Source organism: Pristis pectinata, chromosome 1, assembly GCF_009764475.1.
Source record: "Pristis pectinata isolate sPriPec2 chromosome 1, sPriPec2.1.pri, whole genome shotgun sequence".
In the NCBI taxonomy this organism is placed as follows: Eukaryota; Metazoa; Chordata; class Chondrichthyes; order Rhinopristiformes; family Pristidae; genus Pristis; species Pristis pectinata.
Genome location: NC_067405.1, coordinates 17,448,671 through 17,471,199, shown reverse-complemented (window position 1 = coordinate 17,471,199; position 22,529 = coordinate 17,448,671). Strand labels below are relative to the sequence as shown.

Here is a 22,529-nt window from a genome sequence, read left to right as displayed (position 1 = left end):
TGGCACAATTTTGTGGGCCAAAAGGCCTGTATTGTGCTGTAGATTTTCTATGTTGCTAACTAGTGTCTTAGCCAAGTGACTGTTATTCATGTATGGAGTCCACAGATATAGCACTGTTAGCAATGAAAATAAGAATTAAAACTGTAAATGCTGGAAATCTGAAATACAGAGAGAAAATCCAAGAAACACTTAAAATCAGGAGCTTTTATGGAAAAGTTAACCTCAATTTGAAGTTTCTGGTGAAGAGTATTTGACCTGAAAAACTGAATGTTCCTGGTATTTTTAGTTTTTATTTTGCATAGTTCTGCTATAATGTGACAATTGTTTTCCTAAGAAACATTGCGTTATAGAAAATCGCATTATAAAAACGATTGTGTCAATGGGGAAATAGGGGTTGGGGCTAGAGAGTCACAGACTTGCAATAGCAAAGTTATTTTTCTGCAGGATTTTCAAAAATAAAGGTGTTTTTAATAGCTATAACTTTATTCTCTTACTGCATGCTAAAAATACTCATGGCTGTATATTACAAGGGATAATAAAGTATCCTTGCACCAGGGTCAGTAGAAGTGATTGCTTGTCAATTTCTAATGGCCTCCCACAGTGAAACTACCAGGCTCTGTTCTTAAGAGAGGATGGTGTCTGGTTACTGCAGGGAAGGTGCATGTAAACAGCACTTTTTTCCCCCAAGGTTCCCCCCCCCAAGACAGGTCTTTGTTTCCCTGTTTGTCAATTTCCAAAGTAACTCTTAAGTGGTTCTCCAGTTTCTGATCGAAATCTCATTCTAACCATTTTGGCCCCACGTAATACATAATTCTCTCATTCTTCAATCGCATTACATCCAATTCACATTATGGAAATGCCTGTTATAGCAGAACTACCTGTATTGCTAAAATTGATCCTTCCTTCAGTGTGGATTAAACTGAACCGATCTTTCCCATTTTATGCATTCTGTGATGTGGGCATAGTTGTATGACAGAGCTCACAGGATGACAGTTTGGATTGGGACACTTGGTTGATGTATCTATCACTACTTTTTCTGAATTCAAATCTAGGGTATTTTGTATTCTGTGTGTGATTGTTTATCTGATGTCTATTAGACCCCTCCCGTATATTTGACTGAATACAATTAGTGTGACTTTGGGATAATTTATTGGTAATGACTAAACTTGGCTGTGGGTGGACATGGCTTGATATTGGAAGTGTTTTGATGAAAAATCATCAAAACCCTTTATTAAATGATTTATTCACACATTTATAGATCAGAGTAAGAAAGAATGATTTACATTTAGTTAGAGTTGGTGAACATGAACTTTGTTATTTAAAAAAAGCAGAATGGTTCCAAGGCAGATATTGCAAATAGAAATCCGTGCTTAACAAGTTTATATACCTGTGGTCGGGATTGACTAGCGAGGGAAGAAGCAATATGATCACATGGCACTTTTAAGTTTCCTTTGTAGTCCATAAAGTTCATTAAGATTAAAACAATGCAAAAGTTTTGCGGGCAACAGAACTCTTGCCATGTTTTGATCCCCATACATTGTGAAGCAAGAGAGGTTGCAGTAAAGTGCAACAAGGACAATACCTGAAGTGGGATGTCTTAATTACAGCACTGAAGTTTTCCACTTCAGCACTGCAGTATGTCAGTGACATAGGAATTAACTTTTTAACTTGTGGAACGTAGTGGCTTTGGGTGAGCTATTTGAAATTGTTTGTGGCATGAACTTACCGTATCTAGCTGATAGTTAGTGAGAGATCAGTGTTATATGTTAGGATATTGTTATCATCTCATGTAGGTCCCTAGTGAATGTGGCTTGGATATTCCATTAGCCTTTTAAAAAGGAATCTAAAATGATAACAGATGGAGGGACCAACACAACTGCAAGTTCCTTATTCAAGTCAATTGTTATCCTGACTTGGAAATGCTGTTCCTTCTGCATTGCCGGGTATAAATAATGGAACACCATGTGGTACTGTGGGAGTTCGTTCAGGACCTGGACTGCAGCATTTCACGAGGATGGCTCGTCTTTACCTTCCAAGAGAGATTTAAGGATGGGCAATAAACTGGTTTGGTCAGCAATGCTCAATCAATCTAGAGAGATGGTGCTGGAACTCATTTGATTGCTTTCTGGAATCTGAGCAGTTTTCCAGTTTTAGTTGAAATTGGTTGCATTTTTTCCCACTTATTATATTTTCCCCAGGAGTTAGATGTTTTGATGGATAGGAAGAATTATGGCATTATCTGGTGGAAAGGATAATCTTGATTGTGCCTTGTTTTCTTTTTCATGTGTTCAGCAATTAAATCTATAATCTTTCTAATCTATCCTATATCCTCATCTTTCAAGTCAAATTATCAAATCAGTGGAAGTGCAAATTTTATTTTATGGTTGTCTAAGATTTAATTGATTGTTTATAGTTTTAACAGGAGTGATCAACTTGAATCTTAATATGGTAATTTTCAATCACTTTACTTTGGCTTCTGCAGTGTGTTATATTTGTTTTACCCTTGCACTAAGCACCTGTGCACTTGTATGTAATCCTTGTACTTATTCCTCGATTTACGAATAATTGATTTCCAAATCTTCACTATAATGTCACTGATTCTAAATTTAATTTACGAATCTATTTTTTTTGCTGTAGGAATACATTGGACCAAAATTTCCATATGCATTTCATCCAACTGTGCCATTTTATGAAATTTTGCAAAACTAAATGTTTTCATAATTCGAGGAATGGCTGTCGATCCTGTGCTAGATAGTAATATTTAAGTTCATGGATGGATTGAAGTAAAATAAAACTTTCACTTGATAATCGGCTTGATTACGGATATGCAGTTGATTCATAGAGTTAATTTGTTTTATTTAAAACTTGATGAATAAATGTATTTGTTCAAATCCAGCATCAGTTTGCGTTGGATTGTGGTCTTGTTTCGTTTAGTAATACAAATGTATTTTTGTGCTGCTTTCTTTATACACAGACTGGTTTTCTGAAGCTTGAGCACATTGGAAACTAGTTTCCATCTGCTCACACTCTAAAACATGTTTAGAAAGTAGATGATTTCTAATTCTGTTACTTTCTCTTCCATTATTTATAGGTTTGGGGGGTAAAATATATGAATAAATGTTGTGTTTTGCAGTAGACATTTATTCTTTTAATCCACATTAAAGACTTGTTGACTTTTTGAAAAAAGGTTTACTATGATTTGCAGGGACTGATACTAGCTGCGCCAGTGGTAAACATTTGCGTGCTTTGGATCCTCTCTATTTGAACAAGATGCTCGTGAACACTGACCATCTTTTGCTATCTTGATATTTGCACTCAGTATATGTACTGGGCAATTATTGAGTCTGTTATTTGCTAATTCAGTATTGATTTTTTTGTTTAAAGATCTAGATTTGATTTCTGTGAACCACTCGTAATATGCTGAAATGTATATTGGATGTGTGAATGGTTTGGGAAAATATGTAATTAATAGTTGTGAGTTACAGAGACTTCTTGTTTAAAATGATGTTCACTTAATATATTTGTGTATGTATACAGGTCGGGTGCGTTCTAGACGTCAGAGCGCTGGGAGTGCCACTAGCGTTGCCAGCACACCCTCTGATACCAGAGGACGTAGCCGAGCTAAAGTAGTTTCTCAGTCTCAACGTAAGTGAAACAAATTATTACTAGCAAATAATATAGTTTACTGTAGTACTTGTATGTTTAATTTGTCAGTACAAAGATAGCCTTAAGCCAACCAAGTCTATTTGGGGTACGATGTTTCTGAAAGATTGGCAGAATGGAAAAAAAGGCATGTGGAGTTACTCTGAAAATAAAAATGATATCATATTAGTTGGGGGGAAAATACTATTCTTAGAGGATCAAAAAGTATAAGTTATTTGGATGGAGATGAGAAACAACGAGGGGCAGGAAACATTGGGGCAAATAGTCTGTAAACCCCTAACAGCAGCTCGACTGTCAGATAGAGTATCAATCAAGAAATAATAGGGGCTTGTAACAAAGTTAATGCAGTAATTGTGTGACTAGTAATCTTAGTCTAGGCAAATCAAACTGTCAAAGATGTTCTTGGGGGACAAGTTCATGATGTTTCTTAGAAAAATAAATTGCAGGCCCATAACTTACTGGAGCATGCTGTTTTTGATGGGGTGATCTGTTATGAGGCAGGATTAATTAGCAGCTTCCATAGTAAAGGGAGGAATGATCTTAATTTGATGACATTTTACATTCAGTTTGAGAGTAACAACGTCAGAAGCTAAAGTCTTAACAATTACATAGATAAGGGGATGAGTTAGCCAAGATAGATGAGAAATTAGATCAAGGGGTATGTTGGTAAATGGAAGTGGAAGACATGAAATAGGTTAAATAATTCTTAACAAGAATGCTTTCTACTGGGAACTAAAGATTTGATGGGAAGTGTGATAATCTATGACGAAGCATTTGTGGATAACTGAACAAGAATGGTATTAGAATGGAAGAAAAGGCTTTTGAAGTTGTGAAGAATAGTAGTTGGCCTGAGGTTGGGACAATTTTAGAAACTCAAGGGCAATTTAGAAAGGATAAAAATAGAGTATAAAACTGGTGAGAAATATAAAAGCAGATAGTAAGGGATTAGTAGGAAGAGAATGGTATAAGTAAAGGTCTGTTAGAAGTTGAGACAGGAATTAATAAAGGAATGACAGAAAAGTCAAATATTTTAAGTATTTGTTTTTACAGTTGAATTCATTAAAAGCATATCAAAATAGTAAGCAAAAAAGAATGAGGAACTTAAACCAAACAGAACACTGAAGAAGTGTTCCAAGTAGCAACTGAGGGCTGACAACTCGTGGGGGAATTTATCGTAGAGTTCCAAGAGATGGTATGTGTTAAACGGCACTTTGAAACTTTCCAAGTTTTTGGAAAGGTTTCAACGGATTAGGAAATGACTTTTGTAACTATTCACATTATGATGAGAGAAAATGGGAAACTACAAGTCAATTAGCTTACTGTCAGTTGATGAGAAAATGATGAAATCCATTTTTAAGTGAGCACTTTGAAGTATACCCCACTTCAAAGTGTATGGCATGATTAGACAGAATCAACATGGTTTCATTAAAAGCATGTTTAACAAATGTATTAGAGTTCTTTGAGAATACAAGTAGCAGGGTAGTTAAAGGAGAGCCTCTGGATGTAGTGTATTTGATGAGATGGTTTTACCCATAAATGTTGATGGTATTGAGGGCAAAATATTAACATGGCGAACAGGAAATTAAAAGTAGGCGAGATGTAACAAGTTATTTGCTACAGAATCAGTCCTGAGGCTTTAACATTTTACAGTTGATGTAAATGACTTGGATGAAGGTGCTGAAAGCATAAGGACAAATGGGAAAGCTAGTTGTGAAGAAGTCATTAGGCTACAAAACGATATAGATATACTCAATGAATGGGCAAAGATCTGGCAAATATAAATTAGGAAAATGTGTACTTGCCCATTTTGCATGAAGAATAAGAAGCATTTTCTCCAAATGGTGAGAGATAAACGGGCTTTGAGATGGAAGGATCCAGGTGGCCTAGTGAATGATTCACAAAAGGATTAATTGTAGTAATAAGTAATAACATAATAAGGAAAGCTAACAGAATATAGCTATAAGGGGAATTTGTGTGCAAAAGTTTTTCTTCATTCACTGGAGAAACCACATCTGAAGTACGATGTATAGTTTTGGTCATATTTAAAGAAGAATATTAATGCATTGAAGCAATTCAGAGAAGCTGAACCAGACTAATACCTGGGACATGCAGATTATCCTACAGGACAGACTTGATTTGTATCCATTGGAGTTTAGAAGAATGAGTGTTGACTTCATTAACGCACAGATCCTGGGTGCTCTTGACAGGGTGGATGTGCTGATAATGTTTCTTGTAGAAATGAGTTTCACAAGAGGGTATAACTTGATGTTTATGATATAATTAAGTATGCACTTTAAAGCAGTAATACTCAGACCATGGCTCTTGAACCTCTTGTGACTCTTTGACGTATACCATGTGACTCTTCAAGTCTTCTAATTTCATTATTAAAATATGAAACTTTATTGTACTAGAGAATAGTGATTATACTACTAATACTAAGACGCTGCTAACACTAGGACACCAGTGAAAAATCAACTAGAATCACGTGCATTTCTCTTGTAGATGTTCATACCCTCTATTGTGAGCACACCTGCAACAAATAAGTTAGCTAAATTTACTTTACTACAAAATTTATTTTGTGAATTTTTATAGGATTTGGCTTTATTAATAGTGATATCTTTAATGATTTTGTATGTGTTTAGGAGGGGAGGTGGTATGTGGGGCAGACATGAATCATGTGGCTTTTTTGTTAATGGTGAATGTGGCTCCAGAGTCACATAACTGTGTAGCACTTTAAAGGATTGTGCTGTGTAGTTCTGCCACCTTGAGGGAAAATTGAAAATTACTTTCCTACACTAGTTACATACAGTGGCATGCAAAAGTTTGGGCACCCCTGGTCAAAATTTCTGTTACTGTGAATAGTTAAGTGAGTAGAAGATGAACTGATCTCCAAAAGTCATAAAGTTAAAGATGAAACATTCTTTTCAACATTTTAAGCAAGATTAGTGTATTATTTTTGTTTTGTACAATTTTAGATTGAAAAAAGGAAAGGAGCACCTTGGAAAAGTTTGGGCACCCCAAGAGACTTGAGCTCTCAGATAACTTTTACCAAGGTCTCAGACCTTCTTCATTAGTTTGTTAGGGCTATGGCTTGTTCACAGTCATCATTAGGAAAGGCCAGGTGATGCAAATTTCAAAGCTTTCGTCGTGGCTGTCCCTCGAGGTCGAGGATGATGGTCTTCATTCCGTTGATCTATTTATGGGCTCTTGAGTGGCTTATGAGTCCAGTCTTGGCTCTGAAAGTTCTTCTGCATTCAGGACAGGTAGTTCCAGATTTCAGATCGGGCTTTGGTTGTTGCTGCCTCTCTCAGCCCACAGAGCGAAGACGCCTGTGTGTGTGTTTGTTTAACGTGTACTTGATGTTGCACTATAAAAAGCACACGATACTTCACAAATCAACCAACTACTTCCAATGGCATGGAAACCACAATGATTGGATGGATTTGTTGCAGCCTTCATCCGTCTTCACAGCCGTTGAGTTTGAAGTAACTTCGTCTGCCTGTTCCACCATTGTGGTCTTGGTTGGATTGTTCTTTGTCAGGTACCTCACCACTGACCTTACCACCATGGGTGACCCTACCAGGAGCACAGCTCCAGACAGCATCGCTCTCAGGATCTCAGGACCACACAAGCTCCTCCACCACGACAAGGTGACAATCCACGGAGAAGTCAAAGCTTTATAAATACCCTGACTCCTCAAACATTATCCCATGGCTGCTGATTGGGACCCTCCTAAACAGAAATTTTGACCAGGGGTGTCCAAACGTTTGCATGCCACTGTATATTGTTTGCTGCTTTGGTGATGATCACAGTGGCCCAGTGAAGGCTTTCTTGCTGACTTTTGTTTTGACTGGAAAATTTGCTATTTGAGCATAGCGTAGACAGATTAGTGAATTTAGTAGATTTGGGATTGAAGATGTGCCCTCCAGTATTATAGTGGTGCATTTTCGAGTTTGATGACCCACCCATATTTTGGAGGTAAAGAGTTAAACAGTGCAGAAGTGAGCTCTTTGGCCCACCCTGTCCATGCCAAACATCAAGTGTTTTCTTCTTCTGACGAAATTTTCACTTTCTGAATATTTTGTTACCAATATTTACTGCATGTTACTGCACATTACTGCTGTGCTCTACAGGTTTACTTTTGTTCTTTTAAGGAAGTTAACTTGGATTTATCCCAATATATGTTTAACATTCTTCAGAAGTTAATACATGAATGTATAACTTGTGAAATTTATTAATTTTTTTCTTAAAATCATTGTACAAAATAGATTAACACTATTAATGCAGTTGGCAAAGGGCTTCCATGCAGTGCATTGTGTTCATACAATAATATTGAAGGAGCTAATTTAAAACCTGAAAGTGAAAAAGGTATTATTTGACTCTAGTTATTTTAGAATAAAATCAGACAGGTGCCATTGCAAAACATACATAGATCTATGTTCAATATTTTCCTCCATAATCTGTATAAGCTTGGGAGACTATAAAGTTTAGGATAACATTATCCATTTACAGATCCAGAGGAAATGTGGTTGAGATGTGGAAGGTGAATGTGAATGGGTGATGATTACCCCCTTCTCTAAATGGAATTAGTGACATTGTCAGATGGACAAGGATGAGGGAATAATTGTGAATCTCAGAATTTATAAGGACAGGAAGATTTAGGCAGGATTGATGGTAAAGAATTCACTGCATGCAGTGAAAACAAAAAATAAATACTGCATTTAACCATGAAAGAAGCCTGAGATGTAATATTTTTGTGAGATCTGAAGAAATTAGCTGAAAATGATCTTGACAATTCTTGTAGCCTTTGCATTTCTTTAATCATTCCATTAAATTTGTACCTATCCTTTTACCTGCTTCCATGCCAAGGATCCAGATCAGCTAACCCTGCAGGCGGTAAGGTTCTTCTTCACCTACGAGAATAAATTAACCTGTTGTCAAATGAATGCTTCCATTTGTCATTGTAATTGGGTCATGTTAACATATATACAGCATTTCCAAAAGCATTGAACTTTATTCTTCCTGTAAACCACTTAATTCTTGAAAAAAAAATTGTACTTCTATCTTCTTGTTGGCACTGAAGCCATGAAATTTATAATATTCAATTTCTAAATTGTTTATTTTTAAATACATTTGGTAAGCCTATTATGTGAACAAATTGAATTCGTACCCTGACCAAAATGAATCCACAAAATTTCAACCTTTAATAATTAAAGTTATCAGCACAATGCAGTGTTTTACAGGTTTTGCAATAACCAAAACTGGATAACATGCAAGCTTTACCAGTTTAATATTTTAAAGAAAATTATGTTTGGTAGTAGTTTATCAAGGACTGATTTGTTTAGCAGCTATTGCTAATTTTGGCTCTCCTTCAACCTTGCTCTTGCTTCAACTTGCCTATTATAGATTTTATTTTAATTTTAATTGGCTGTTTGTTGTTTTTTTTTAATTGCAGCTGGAAGTAGATCAAGTTCACCTGGTAAGCTCCTCTGCAGCACCTACTCCGGCATGAGCAGTGGACCTCAGAGGGTTTCAGTCGCACCACAAGCATCCGAGAAACGCAGCAAGATCCCCCGTAGTCAGGGATGCAGTAGGGAAGCCAGCCCCAACAGATTGGGGTTAGGTAAGACATAATTATCAAGATCACAATTGTGTAATTTTTGTAATGTGCTTTCTAAAAGGGTTATATTGTCTAACCTTGTTTGGGAATGTTCTGATATCAACACAGGAATAGATAAGACATGCTGTATCTTTTAGTATTCTTCCATTTCCCTTCTCCTGGCGAAAATGTTGCAACACTTTAAGTAAGTAGGTTTGTGTAATAACAACAGTTAATGTGGTTTCTGTTGTAAATGCTAACATAAAAATTTATAATGCAAGTATAAAAATATGAAGAGTACATTTTATTGAAATTGGTATAGAATCCAAACTATTGTTCTCCAGGCAGTAACCCTCCTTTCATTGAAAACTATACTTGACCTCGAATCTGTTTACAAGATGACAAATCAACGTTGTATGTATATATCCAGGTAACATTTTCGAGAAAAAAATCATGGATCTTTCTACTATTTACATGCAAACAGGATCTCTACTGAGCTGTTTTTGGCTTTGAGTACTTTTGAAAGATGGATGAAAATAATTGTGTTGAAGAATGAATGGTGCTTACCTTTATGCTTTTTCCTTTCTGTTTCATGTGCTGATCATGAAATGTTTCCAGCCAATTAATTTCTTGATATATTTGAAGTTCTGTTTCATTCATTGGTGGCTGTTTTGTTGAATAACTGTAGCATATGGAACAAAAATGACAACACTGATGTATTAAGAGTCTATAAAATGATACAATTGGGCTCTTTGTTTTCATTTAGTGAGGAGATTAATACTTTTTCGTTTAACCTTCCAGGTAAACCCCATTTCAATTCATGTTTCCATCAGTGCGAGGAAAAATTGTTATGGTGAATCTGTCACATATTTGTCAAATTATTGGGTTTCAACATTGCCTCTAGTGCAAGAAGTTTTTAAAATGAGGGTCATTGTTTTGTAAGCTAGCACAAAGTATGATATGAAGTAGTTCTCAATTTCCTGAACTACAAAATCCCTTAATTTTTTTTCACCCATGTCTGTAAAAAAAAAACAAAAAGTTTGAAAATCCAAATTTGTGTTATTTAATCTCTAAATTTGCTCTTTAAAATTAAAGGACTTGTTGTGGTTAGTGCTGGGTATACTTGATGTATTTGTTATTTTAAAAATGTTTCTCTTTTGCTCTTGCGCCCGCGTTCTCCCTCCTCCTCTTCCCCCCCAACCCCCGCCCCCTGAATGCACACTATCATCAGAGGAAAATGCTGCTTTACACTGGTAAAAACTACCACTGGTGCTAGAGATATTTCTATATCTTGTTAATATAACCAACCATAGAAGGCTCTCGCACTCGCTCGCTCTCACATGCACACTATCATAGGAAAATGCTGCTTTACACCGGTAAGAACTTCCACTGGTGCTAGAGATATTTCTATATCTTGTTAATATAACCAACCATAGGAGGCCTGGACTGGTAACATTCTTGAATTACTTGACTCTGGGATCTCGCAGTCAACCCCATACAATCATGAATGCACATTTCCTAACAATACTCTAAGAATAGTAAATGGGAACTCTGATGATTTCTCCTCTTCCCATTTGGTGTTGACCACTGAGGTTGATTGTAGAAATGCTGCAGGTTTCCAGTTGACATTCACTAATCCAGCAAGGTTCAAATTTTCCATCTCCTTTTTTGATGTGTAATATGCTGATTACGTTGTAAATATACAATATATCCATGCTGGCAAAAGATCACTCTTGGAATAGTCACTTTGTCCTTATGAACTTGATAAACTTATTGGATGTGGGATAATTATCTTATGAAAAGCAGTGGCCAGTGATATGCAGAATTTCTCATTCCCTAAATATTCATTTTTTAAAAAATTCAACAAAAGGATTAAACATCTATTGAAAACACTAGCTTGTATTTCCTTACTACAAAACCTTCCTGGCCTTGCATGTCTCAGTTGCTGACAAGATAGTTAATGTTTTTGTGTAGCTATCCACTAGTTGGCAAAACGTATTGTTGACATTACTTTTCATTCTCCACTGCCAAATCCACCAGATATCTGGGCAAATGTCAAGCTGAATATGATGGTACTAACGTCTCCACTTTTTGAAACTTATTCTGTCAATTAATTTTCCAGTGATTGCCTTTAATGTTGATCTTTTATTATAAAATTGTTTTGCATATTTCAGAAATGCTTTATTACTAAAAGAAAATTTCTAAATACAATGAATTACTAAGAAATATGTTAGTGTTTCAAGCACATGGAGGAGAAAGGGATTATTACTAGTTGGTAAAACTATCTATATTCAACCGTCGTTTTCTTCAAAACATTCTTCATACTGTTTAGAGCTGGGGGGAGTGGGGGGAGAACTTGCCCAGCACTAACTATTACTGTCTTGTTTGAATTTAAAAGCATCATCTGATGTTGAATGTTAATGCTAATAATAATATGAATCTTTCACTTAAAATGCTGCTGTAATGAACTTCACCAAACTTTTACCACTCTTCCCAAATCATGCTAGCACGGAGCAGCCGTATCCCTCGACCAAGCATGAGTCAGGGATGCAGCCGCGATACGAGCCGTGAGAGCAGTCGCGATACAAGTCCTGTTAGGGGCTTTGCACCACTTGGTAAGTACCTAGAGGCATATGAATCATTATGCCTTGCTTCCCCTTTGACCTATTTTGGATACTGCCAGGAGATAATGCTCTTGGGGGCTTTTCTTATTATTATTTTCTTTAATTCTGCCCACTTTCCCAGTCCCCTTGCATGCTGCTCTCTCTGCAAACCCAGTAGCAGTGCTGCTTCTGTACCATACTCCAGCACATTTGGAGTAGATCGCTGCATACCTGAGTGAATATTTTCTGCCTTTTTTTCTGACCATAGACTCCAATAGTTTTTGAAGATGATTACTGTTCATGCATTACAAAACCTGTGATGTAAGAATGGCAAACTCACTTGTGCATCACTTCTAATTTGCTAGACTTTCACTGATCACAATATGATTTAGTGCCAATAATAATTGCTATTCTTCATTTTCAGTCCTGTCCAAAGCAGTTTGGATATCAGTATGGAAAATTATTTTGTGGTATTGGTATGGGTCAGTTAACCATACTTCAGGGTTGTGGTGGGAAATTCTGAAATTAATACAAACCTGACTGGCAGTTGACTTCAGACAGTTGGTGAAAATAGAATTTTGTTAGCATAGTCAAACGCTGGTAACATATGAGGGAAAATGGTCAAAATTAGTTATTCTTTGCTAGGTGCAGCTCAAGGCAAATGGATCAAAGTTTGACATTTCTATAATGATTTTTAGTGTCTCTCATGGGACTGTATCTAATGTTTTGTGATATAGGGTAATTGTATTTCTTTAGTGTGCAGTCAAACATGGTTGATCTAACTATCATTAAGGTGGAAAGAGTGAAAAGGAGATTTACGAGAATGTTGCCAGGACTTGGCGTGAGTTAAAGGGAGAGGTTGGACAGGCTAGGATTTTATTCCTTGGAGTGTAGGAGACTGAATGGTGACCTTAGAGGTGAATAAAATCATGAGGGGCATAGACAAGGTGAATACACAAGGAAAGGGAATCAAAAACTAGAGGTGGTGAGGTTTAAGGTGAGGGGAAAGATTTAGAAGGGACTTGAGGGGCAGCTTTTTCATACAGAGGGTGATGCAGATATGGAATGAGCTGCCAGGGGAAGTGGTTGAAGCAGGTACAATAACACTTAAAAGACACTTTGACAGGTACATGGATAGGAAAGGCTTGGAAGGATGTGAGCCACACGTGGGCAAATGGGACTAGCTTGGAGGGGCATCTTGGCATGGATTAGTTGGGCTGAAGGGCCTGTTTCCATGCTGTATTATTCTATGACTCAAGCATTGGCCATGTCCTAGTTTATTATGAATTAGAAACTATAGGGTTAAGTAAGGAGACAATGTAAAATGATGTGCTGGGAGAGAGCAAATTTTATTCCATTCGATGTTTAAGAAATCAAACTTTTTTTTAATTTAGTTTTCCCCGCAACTTCTGAACATCAAAGCGAGAAGACCAAAATTTTCCTAGCTTGTATCTTCTAGTTTGTGTAAAATGCTGATGATTGGAAGGAGTATAATAGCCAGTCACATTTATCATTGAAGATTCTGTTCTTTGACATGTCTGAACATTTGAGGCTTCAAATGTTAACAGGCCAACATGAAAAAGAAAATCACAATTTCACTTGTGATTGATAAATCAACCTGGGGAGAGGCCGAAACATTTTGTGGAGGGAGCAGAATGAACTCTTGGTGTTCTGATCAGTATGTAGCTTGACTATGAACTAAAGCACAGGGGCAATGTGATCATGCTGAGGATTGCCATGATACAGTTTGCAAGTTAAAATACAGAATCCAATGTTAAATTAAACTATGGTTTTAAGTTTGACTGAATAATGTTTTGGGGATAGTTATAAACGAGTAATAAACAAACTTAAATAATAAAAAGCAAGTTGACAACTAGCATTGCACTCAGCACCAATATGTGCTTACTGGTTAATATCTGGAGTAATTTTTGACATGGAATAGTGGAGGCAAAATCCCTTGGGCATTTAGCTGCTGTAATGGAGGGACTCTGCATTTCTGTTGGGGAAAAAATGAGAGATAAAAAAAATCAGTGTGTATTTATATTTTGCCTTTTATATTACTTAAATGAATCCAAGGCAGAAACAATTCCATTGATGAGCTTTCTTTGTCTATACTTCAGATAATTATAAAAGTATCTCTAACAATTAGGCTACTAGAACCAAAAAACTCCAGAGGTGTTAATCCTAGTTATTTGATGTGCACTATTAAATGTACTATAATTTATTAATTATAATAATAGTAAATGAATACCTAGGAAAGAGTAATCATGGTGGGATTTCAAATGTGGTGTGAGGATGAGAAACTTGTTTCTGAAACGAGTTCTAAATTTTAAGGCAATTGCAGCTGAATGAGGCTAGAATTAAGTAAAGTCAACTGGGAAAACGCATTAAAGGGCAAGCTGGTAGATCAGCAAAAACAGATATTTAATGAGATATCTTAAAGCTGAGGAATAAAGGATATGCAATCTGTGGTGAACGAATGAAATTAAGATAGCATCAAGTTGAAAAAAAAGGCATATAAGGTTGAAAAGATTAGTCATAGGCTAGAGCATTGAGTATACAACACATAAACTACTAGATTGGTATTAAAGGCCTGGACTATTGATCTGAGAACATACATTTGAATCACATCCTGGGGACTAGGGAGTTCTCAAATTCTAGCAATTAAATAAAATCTTGAATAAATAAATCTGGTATTGGCAATGGTGACTATGAAACTATCATTTTTGTAACTACTTGTGATATCCTTTGGGGAAATCTGTATCCATACCTTTTTTTGTCTGGTCTGTATTTGACTCCTGACCCATAATGTGGCTGATTCTTAAATATCCTCTGAAACTGCCCAGCAGCATTTCGGAGACGGGCAAGAATGTATTGTAAATGCTGGACTTGCCTGCGATGCCTATATCCCATGAATGAATATTTAAAGGAAAAATTGACGGTAATATCTGGTATAATCTTGTTTGGAATGTATGTATACACACTTTCATGAAAATCATCAGATGCATAACTGGAAATAATGACAATAAACAGTCACAAGCAATGGTTTTAGCAACAGTTCATCCACAACTCATTGTTTCTTGGTAGCACATTTAAAAATGTAGTCAGCTCAAAGCCTGATTGAAGGAAAAAGCTTGTATTTTTATGTTGCATTTATATATTAAAGTAATCCAAAGCATTCAGATTCGAATCAACCAGATGATTTCTTTAACTGGCATCTGTCAAGTTCAGCATGTACCAGAAAACTGAACCTTTGCTGTCATTGTGTGTTTGTAGAATCATTTCTCTCACTGCTGTCCCATCCTGCTGATGGGAACACTCCAGAGGAGGCCTTTGATATTCTCCAGAGCAAGTCTTAAGATCTATAGTGGTCTGCTGCTTTGTCCACCGTATTACAATCTTGATGCATGCCAACTATGTAGCGAGCAGCTGCAGAGCAGGAAGAGGGAGGGTGGAGTCAATCTAGACAGTCATTTCTGGAAGTTCATCCATAATCAACTTGTCAGAAGATGCTAGCAATAAACACAGTTCCAGTTCCCTGCTCTCCAACACTTCCCATCTTGCACTCCTTCCGTTTTTTGACCATTCTTGAGCCTGCTTGTCCACAATGCCAAAAATGTCAACCACAAGTCAGTGTACCAGATCACTTTTATAAATCAATCAATGCCAGTAACAATACATCTATTAATTTAAATAAGAGCAGAAAATGTTGGACACAGCAGGTCAAGCAGCATCTGTGGATAGAGAGTTTACCTTTCAGGTCGAAGACCTTTTGTCAGAACTGGGAAAGAGAAAACGATGCTGAGAATGACTGCATTGGTGTTGCTTCCAATACTGATACAGAACTCAAAAATCTCATTACCTTTTCGTGTTGCTCTCACATTAAACAGTATCTTCAACTTGAGTCACTCACTTTCTCCAGATCTAAGGAACTCCACTTTTAGTTTAAGTCCCACTCAGGGGCCGCTCCCCTTGCCTCTTTTTCCTGGTACATCAATACTGCTTCCTGCACTTAAAAGAACTCAAATTTCATTGTTGCTGTAAATTTCCACCCTTCTCATACTTCACATGGTCCATTAAGATTCTTCCCTCCTCTTTCTGGAACTCTCGGCCTCCGTCTGAGGGGATAATCCAATGTCAAATATTCATTACACGCCTATAGGTATCTTGCCTGTACTTCCTCTCAGCCTGTCTCCTGTAAGGACTCCTTTCCATTCTTCCAATTCCTGTTGCCTTTGCGTAATGATGCAACTTTGCACATAGACCCATGTAGAATCTCTTCCTTTGACCTGAACTGTGCCTTCCCTTTTGTAATTTGTAGAGCCTTTATATCATTACTTGTTGCCCCACATTCATTGAGACTTCACAGCCAGACACATCATTTGCTTTCCCTCTCCCCACCCTTTCATCATTTCAAAAGAACTTTTCCCTTGAGATCCTGCTCTTCTGTCCCCACCAACTACTCTTCGTATGCACTTTCCCAAGAAACTACAAGAAATGTAGTGCTTGTCTTTTTATCTCTCCCCTTACCACAACCCATAGACCCTACCTGTCCTTTCAAATGATTCACTTGCACCTCTTTCAATCTAGCGTGCTGCATTTATGGATACTTGACAGAGAATTAATTTTAGGGAAATAAGTGAGGGATAGGGTTTAATGGGATTACTTTGACAGTGGCATAGACTTGATCACTGAATGGCCTCTTATATTGAAAGGAATTATAAGAATACATAGACATAGACATTGAACAGTACAGCACAATACAGGCCCTTTGGCCCACCATGTTGTGCTGACCTTTAACCCTTGCCTAAGACTATCTAACCCCTTCCTCCTACACATCCCTCTATTTTAAACTCCTCCATATGCTTATCTAGCAATCTCTTGAATTTGACCAATGTACCTGCCTCCTCCACCACCCCAGGCAGCGCATTCCATGCCCCAACCACTCTCTGGGTAAAAAAAACCCTTCCTCTGATATCTCCCTTGAACTTCCCACCCATTCCTTTAAAGCCATGCCCTCTTGTATTGAGCATTGGTGCCCTGGGAAAGAGGTGCTGGCTGTCCACTCGATCTAGTTCCCTTAATATTTTGTACACCTCTATCATGTCTCCTCCATTACCAGGATGCTGCCATTACTTGGCAGCATCCTGGTAAATCTCCTCTGCACCCTTTCCAACGCTTCCACATCCTTCCTATAAAGAAGCAACCAGAACTGGACACAGTACTCTAAGTGTGGTCTAACCAGAGTTTTATATAGCTGCATCGTTACCTCGCGGCTCTTAAACTCGATCCCACGACTTATGAAAGCTAACATCCCATAAGCTTTCTCAACTACCCTATCCACCTGTGAGGCAACTTTCAGGGATCTGTGGATGTGGACCCCCAGATCCCTCTGCTCCTCCACGCTACCCAGAATCCTGCCATTAACTTTGTACTCTGCCTTGGAGTTTGTCCTTCCAAAGTGTACCACCTCACATTTCTCCGGATTGAACTCCATCTGCCGCTTCTCAGCCCAGCTCTGCATCCTATCAATGTCCCTCTGCAATCTTCGACAATCCTCCACACTATCCACAACACCACCAACCTTTGTGTCATCTGCAGACTTGCCAACTCACCCTTCTACCCCCTCATCCAAGTCATTAATAAAAATCACGAAAAGTAGAGGTCCCAGATTGATCTTTGTGGGACACCGCTAGTCATAGCCCTCTAATCTGAATGCACTCCCTCCACCACAACCCTCTGCTTTCTACAGGCAAGCCAATTCTGAGTCCACATGGCCAAGCTTCCCTGGATCCCATGCCTTCAGACATTCTGAAGAAGCCTACCATGTGGAACCTTGTCAAATGCCTTACTAAAATCCATGTAGACCACATCTACTGCACTACCCTCTTGATCTGTCTGGTCATCTTCTCAAAGAACACTATCAGGCTTGTGAGACATGATCTGCCCTTCACAAAGCCATGCTGGCTGTCCCTGATCAGACCATGATTCTCCAAATGCCCATAGATCCTATCTCTAAGAATCCTTTCCAGTAGCTTGCCTACCACAGATGTAAGACTCACTGGTCTGTAATTCCCTGGACAATCCCTACTACCTTTTTTGAATAAGGGAACAATATTTGCCATCCTCCAGTACCATTCCTGTGGACAACGATGACTCAAAGATCCTAGCCAAGGGTTCAGCAATCTCCTCCCTCACCTCGCGGAGCAGCCTGGGGAATATTACGTCAGGCCCCGGGGACTTATCTGTCCTAATATTTTCTAACAGGTCCAACACATCCTCTCTTGATATCAACATGCTCTAGAACATTAACCTTACCAACACTGTCCTCCGCGTCATCAAGGCCCCTCTCCTTGGTGAATACTGAAGAGAAGTATTCATTGAGAACCTCACCCACTTCCATAGCTTCCAGCCACATCTTCCTACCTTTGTCTCTAATCAGTCCTACCTTTACTCTCGTCATCCTTCTGCTCTTCACATAAGTGAAAAATTCCTCTGGGTTTCCCTTAACCCTACTCGCTAAGGCCTTTTCATGTCCCCTTCTTGCTCTCCTCAGCCCCTTCTTCAGTTCCTTCCTTGCTACCCTATAATCCTCGCTCTATCAGATTCCTGCTGCCTTCTTCCTCCTAATAGCCTCATAATGTGCCCTTCCCCAGTTAAGTATCTTCCTGTCCTCTTTGCCCCTATCCTTGTCCATGACAATGCTAAAGGTTAGGAAGCGGTGGTCACTGTCCCCCAAATGCTCACCCACTGAGAGATCTGTCACCTGACCTGGTTCATTACCTAATACTAGATCTAATATGGCATTCCCTCTAGTCAGCCTGTCAACATACTGTGACAGGAATCTGTTCTGGACACACTGAACAAACTCTGCCCTGTCTAAACCTTTGGTACTAAGCAGGTGCCAATCAATATTTGGGAAGTTGATGTCTCCCATGATGATAACCCTGTTACTTTTTGCACCTTTCCAAAATCTGCCTCCTGATCTGCTCCTCAGTATCCTTGCTGCTACTAGGGGGCCTATAAAATACTCCCAGTAGAATAATTGCTCCTTTCTTGTTTTTAACTTCCACCTATACTGACTGTAGAGAGGATCCTGCTACATTATCCACCCTTTCTGCAGTAACGCCACCCCTCCTCCTCTTCTCTCTCCCTCCCTCCCTATCCCTTTTAAAACACTGAAATCCGGGAATATTCATCATCCATTCCTGCTTTAGTGACAGCCAAGTCTCTGCAAGAGCCACAATATCATAGTTCCATGTATTTATCCAAGCTCTCAGTTCATCACCCTTATTCCTGATGCTTCTTGCATTTAAGTAAATGCACTTTAGCCCATCCACCTTTCTACTTTTTTACTCTATACTCTGCTTCTCCTTCCTCAAAGCCCCTCTATATGTTAGATCTGGCTTTACTCCATGCACTTCTTCCACTGTCCTATCCCTCTGGTTCCCATTCCCCTTGCAAACTAGGTTAAACCCTCCTGAACCACACTAGCAAACCTGCCTGCAAGGATATTGGTCCCCCTCGAGTTCAGGTGTAACCCATCCAATCTGTACAGGTCCTACCTTCCCCAGAAGAAATCCCAATGATCCAAAAACCTAAAACCTTGCCCACTGCACCAACTCCTCAGCCATGCATTCATCTGCCATCTCCTCCTATTCCTACCTTCACTATCACGTGGCACTGGCAGCAATCTTGAGATTGCTACGCTTGAGGTCCTGGTCTTCTGCCTAGCTCCCTAAACTCACTTTTCAGGACCTCATCCCCCTTCCTAACAAGGTTGTTGGTACCAACATATACCACGACTTCTGGCTGCTTTCGCTCCCGCTCAAGAATGCTGTGGACCCGATCAGAGACATCCTGGACCCTGGCCAGTGAAGCATCTACACCACCTGTACATTGTGAAGCCTTGTGTCAGAATTTTGTACATTTCATTGAGGTCACGTCATTTCTGAATTCCAGAGAATACTAGCTCAGACTCTTGATCTCCCCTTGTATGACAAACCCACCATCGAAGGAAATAAACTGGTGAACCTTAGCTGCACTCTCCCCATTGCAAATGCATCTATCCGTGGGTAGGGGGCCAGAACCTGTGCACAGTATTCCAAGTGCAGCTCGCTGGTACTCTGTAATTGGAACAAGATCACCGGTATTTTTGTTCTTGTCCTTTTGCAGTAATATCATTTGCATGCAAGTATACCATTTTCTTCATTTCTTGCATGTTAATTTTCAGCAATTCTGGTACAAGGTTACCAGGGCACCTCTTTCAGCTCTGGGCCTGAAACACACATCTTCAGATTGTAACAGGGAATGAATATCATCTAGTTGCCTGCTGATGTGGACAATGGCAAGGGCACAAGTGGAATGGAAATGTTGTTAATCTGAGAATGGGTGACAAGTCTGTGGTCCGTGGAGTCCTTGCCATTTTCTCAGGCTCTGTTCTAGAATCCACATAACGAGGATACGTGATTGATTTCTGTGACCCATTATGAGCCCCTCTGGAACCTTTTACTCAGAGTCATGCAGTTTTACTGCAGCACCCATATATTTTGTGGCTTCTGCTTGTTGCCAAGGAGCAGAGAGACATTGTACATTTGTTGTAATGGCACTGCAGGTCACTTCTACCTTAGGACAGGTGAGCTTCATGTTCTGTGCAAAGTCCCGTTAGGTGTACAAGACTCATAAATGAGATGAACACCCCATTAAACCCAATGCAAATAAAAGCATTTTAGGAGCTTTTCCATGTATTTAAATTAGAATCTAGGGAAATAGAATCTTAGATTATTGTGATATACTGATTGCATACAGGCTTTACTTTGAAAGGAAATGCTCAGTGGTTTAATCTTGGTACTTTGTATTTCTATGTTAATTTGTAACATTGTACGTCCTTTATTTTGGAAGTTTATTTGAGCTCCATAAGTAGACCTGGTTAATAATTCTGTTTTAGCGTCACAAATTTAAACCATTTAAGTGTTTAGTTGTTTTCTTTCAAAGTTTCAGGAATATTCCTTTCCAAGGAAAAGTAGGAAAATTCCCTGGCTATAGATCAGTTAGCTCGTGCGTGTGCGTGTTGTTCAATTAATACATTAGAGTCTGGCACCTATAAATGGGATTGATTTTTTTTTTCTTAATTGCGTGAGCTAAGTTTGATCTGTATGTGTGAACTAATGTTACCTCATTTGGGACTTGGTTATGACCTTTTGTGAAGTTAGAACATTGCCTACACTTTGCATTATTGTACTTCATTTCCTGAATGTTTCCCACTTGAACATGTCAGCTACTCGGCTTCGTAATGCACCTTGAGCTAAATGTGCTTAACACTTTTTTATCCTCTTTTCATTAAAGTATATGTTGTCTTTGAAGCAAAAGCATGTGAGACTTTATGCTTAAGATTTATTTTTAATCAAACAATTTATTTCCTGATGGCATGGTTCGCCCTGCATATTTGTTAAATATACTTGGCCTGAACGTTGCAATTTTTATTTGAAATCCATTTAACATTTTTCTCTATTGAAAGCAACAGTGTGAGCAGCAGACATGCCTGTAGCACCTTGGTTGGATACTTTTTGACGAGAAAGTGAGGGCCGAATTCTTTTAAACTCACTGCCAAATGAGATTGGCATCGGTGGTTATGTGAAAATCTGTTAACTTCAGGGTGTTACCCTTCATTTGCTTCCAGCCTCTCGTCGACACTCGAGGTCCACCAGCGCACTCTCCACTGCTGATTCTATTGGCCAGCCAGGTGAACAAGTGCTATTTGCATGCTTGTTCTAATTTTCCCATTATTATTTTATATACATTGGTCATTGGGTTTTTCTAACTCCAACCAGTTTTCTTTTGAAAATTATCATCTTTATTTGCACACAAGCAGCAATCATAATTGTCATTTATTAGAGTACAAGGACTCTTGGAGTGAATGTATCATCATCCATGTGCATTCCTGGAACACGTATATTAAAAATAAATCTATAATATTTCAGTACTTTGGGTGAAGAGTAAACTGAAATAAGTGCTTGAACTCTATGGAAAAAGGTAACAATTATGGTTGCCCAGTATGACACTTCATTTGAACTTTTATTTTGTCATTGTGTGTATAGTCATCATTATTTCAGTTACACAATTAATGTCTGGTGAATTGTGTCATTGCTAATTGTACTCTGTGATTGCATTACTAATTTATGTTCTCATTTTGTATTGTACTGACTTAATACTTCCCTAAAAAGGATTGATTGTTTCATTTACAGGCAAGTACCAGTTGTTGAAATCTAATCATATGTCAGACCACTGGATTATAAACAGGCCTAGTTAATTTAAATCAGTGAGAGGTGGCAAGAAAAGCAGTTGCTGCAATTTATCAGATTTGCCAAAGACAAAACTACAACAAAATTGTGAATTGTCATAGTCAACATCGTACTAAAACTTAATCAGAAAAGGTGAATCAAATGGAAGAGTGGTATGCTTTGGTGAATGTGAAATTAATGTTAATTTGCTAATGAAGATAGAGCATTTCTAGGGATTATTTCAATTCACTTGTATTCAGTCAAGTTAATAGGCAGATTGTCCTGTGAGGGGTAGTTCTGTAGGCAAGTGTTGCTCACCCACCTTCTGCTGTTGATTGCATCTTGGACTTCAGCACCTGAACATTGCAGAGTAGAAACTGGAGT

At 38.4% G+C, this 22,529-nt stretch overlaps 1 protein-coding gene across 1 annotated transcript in view; it reads left to right on the top strand.

The window, feature by feature from the left end:
- The window catches only part of clasp1a (cytoplasmic linker associated protein 1a), a 218,541-nt gene that overhangs the window by 127,838 nt on the left and 68,174 nt on the right, over positions 1 to 22,529 (top strand). Inside the window, exons 20-24 of the mRNA XM_052029250.1 lie at positions 3,538 to 3,645; positions 8,533 to 8,559; positions 9,119 to 9,286; positions 11,770 to 11,877; positions 21,545 to 21,607. Of these exons, the coding sequence (XP_051885210.1) occupies positions 3,538 to 3,645; positions 8,533 to 8,559; positions 9,119 to 9,286; positions 11,770 to 11,877; positions 21,545 to 21,607 (474 nt within the window). The remainder of the gene's footprint in view (positions 1 to 3,537; positions 3,646 to 8,532; positions 8,560 to 9,118; positions 9,287 to 11,769; positions 11,878 to 21,544; positions 21,608 to 22,529) is intronic.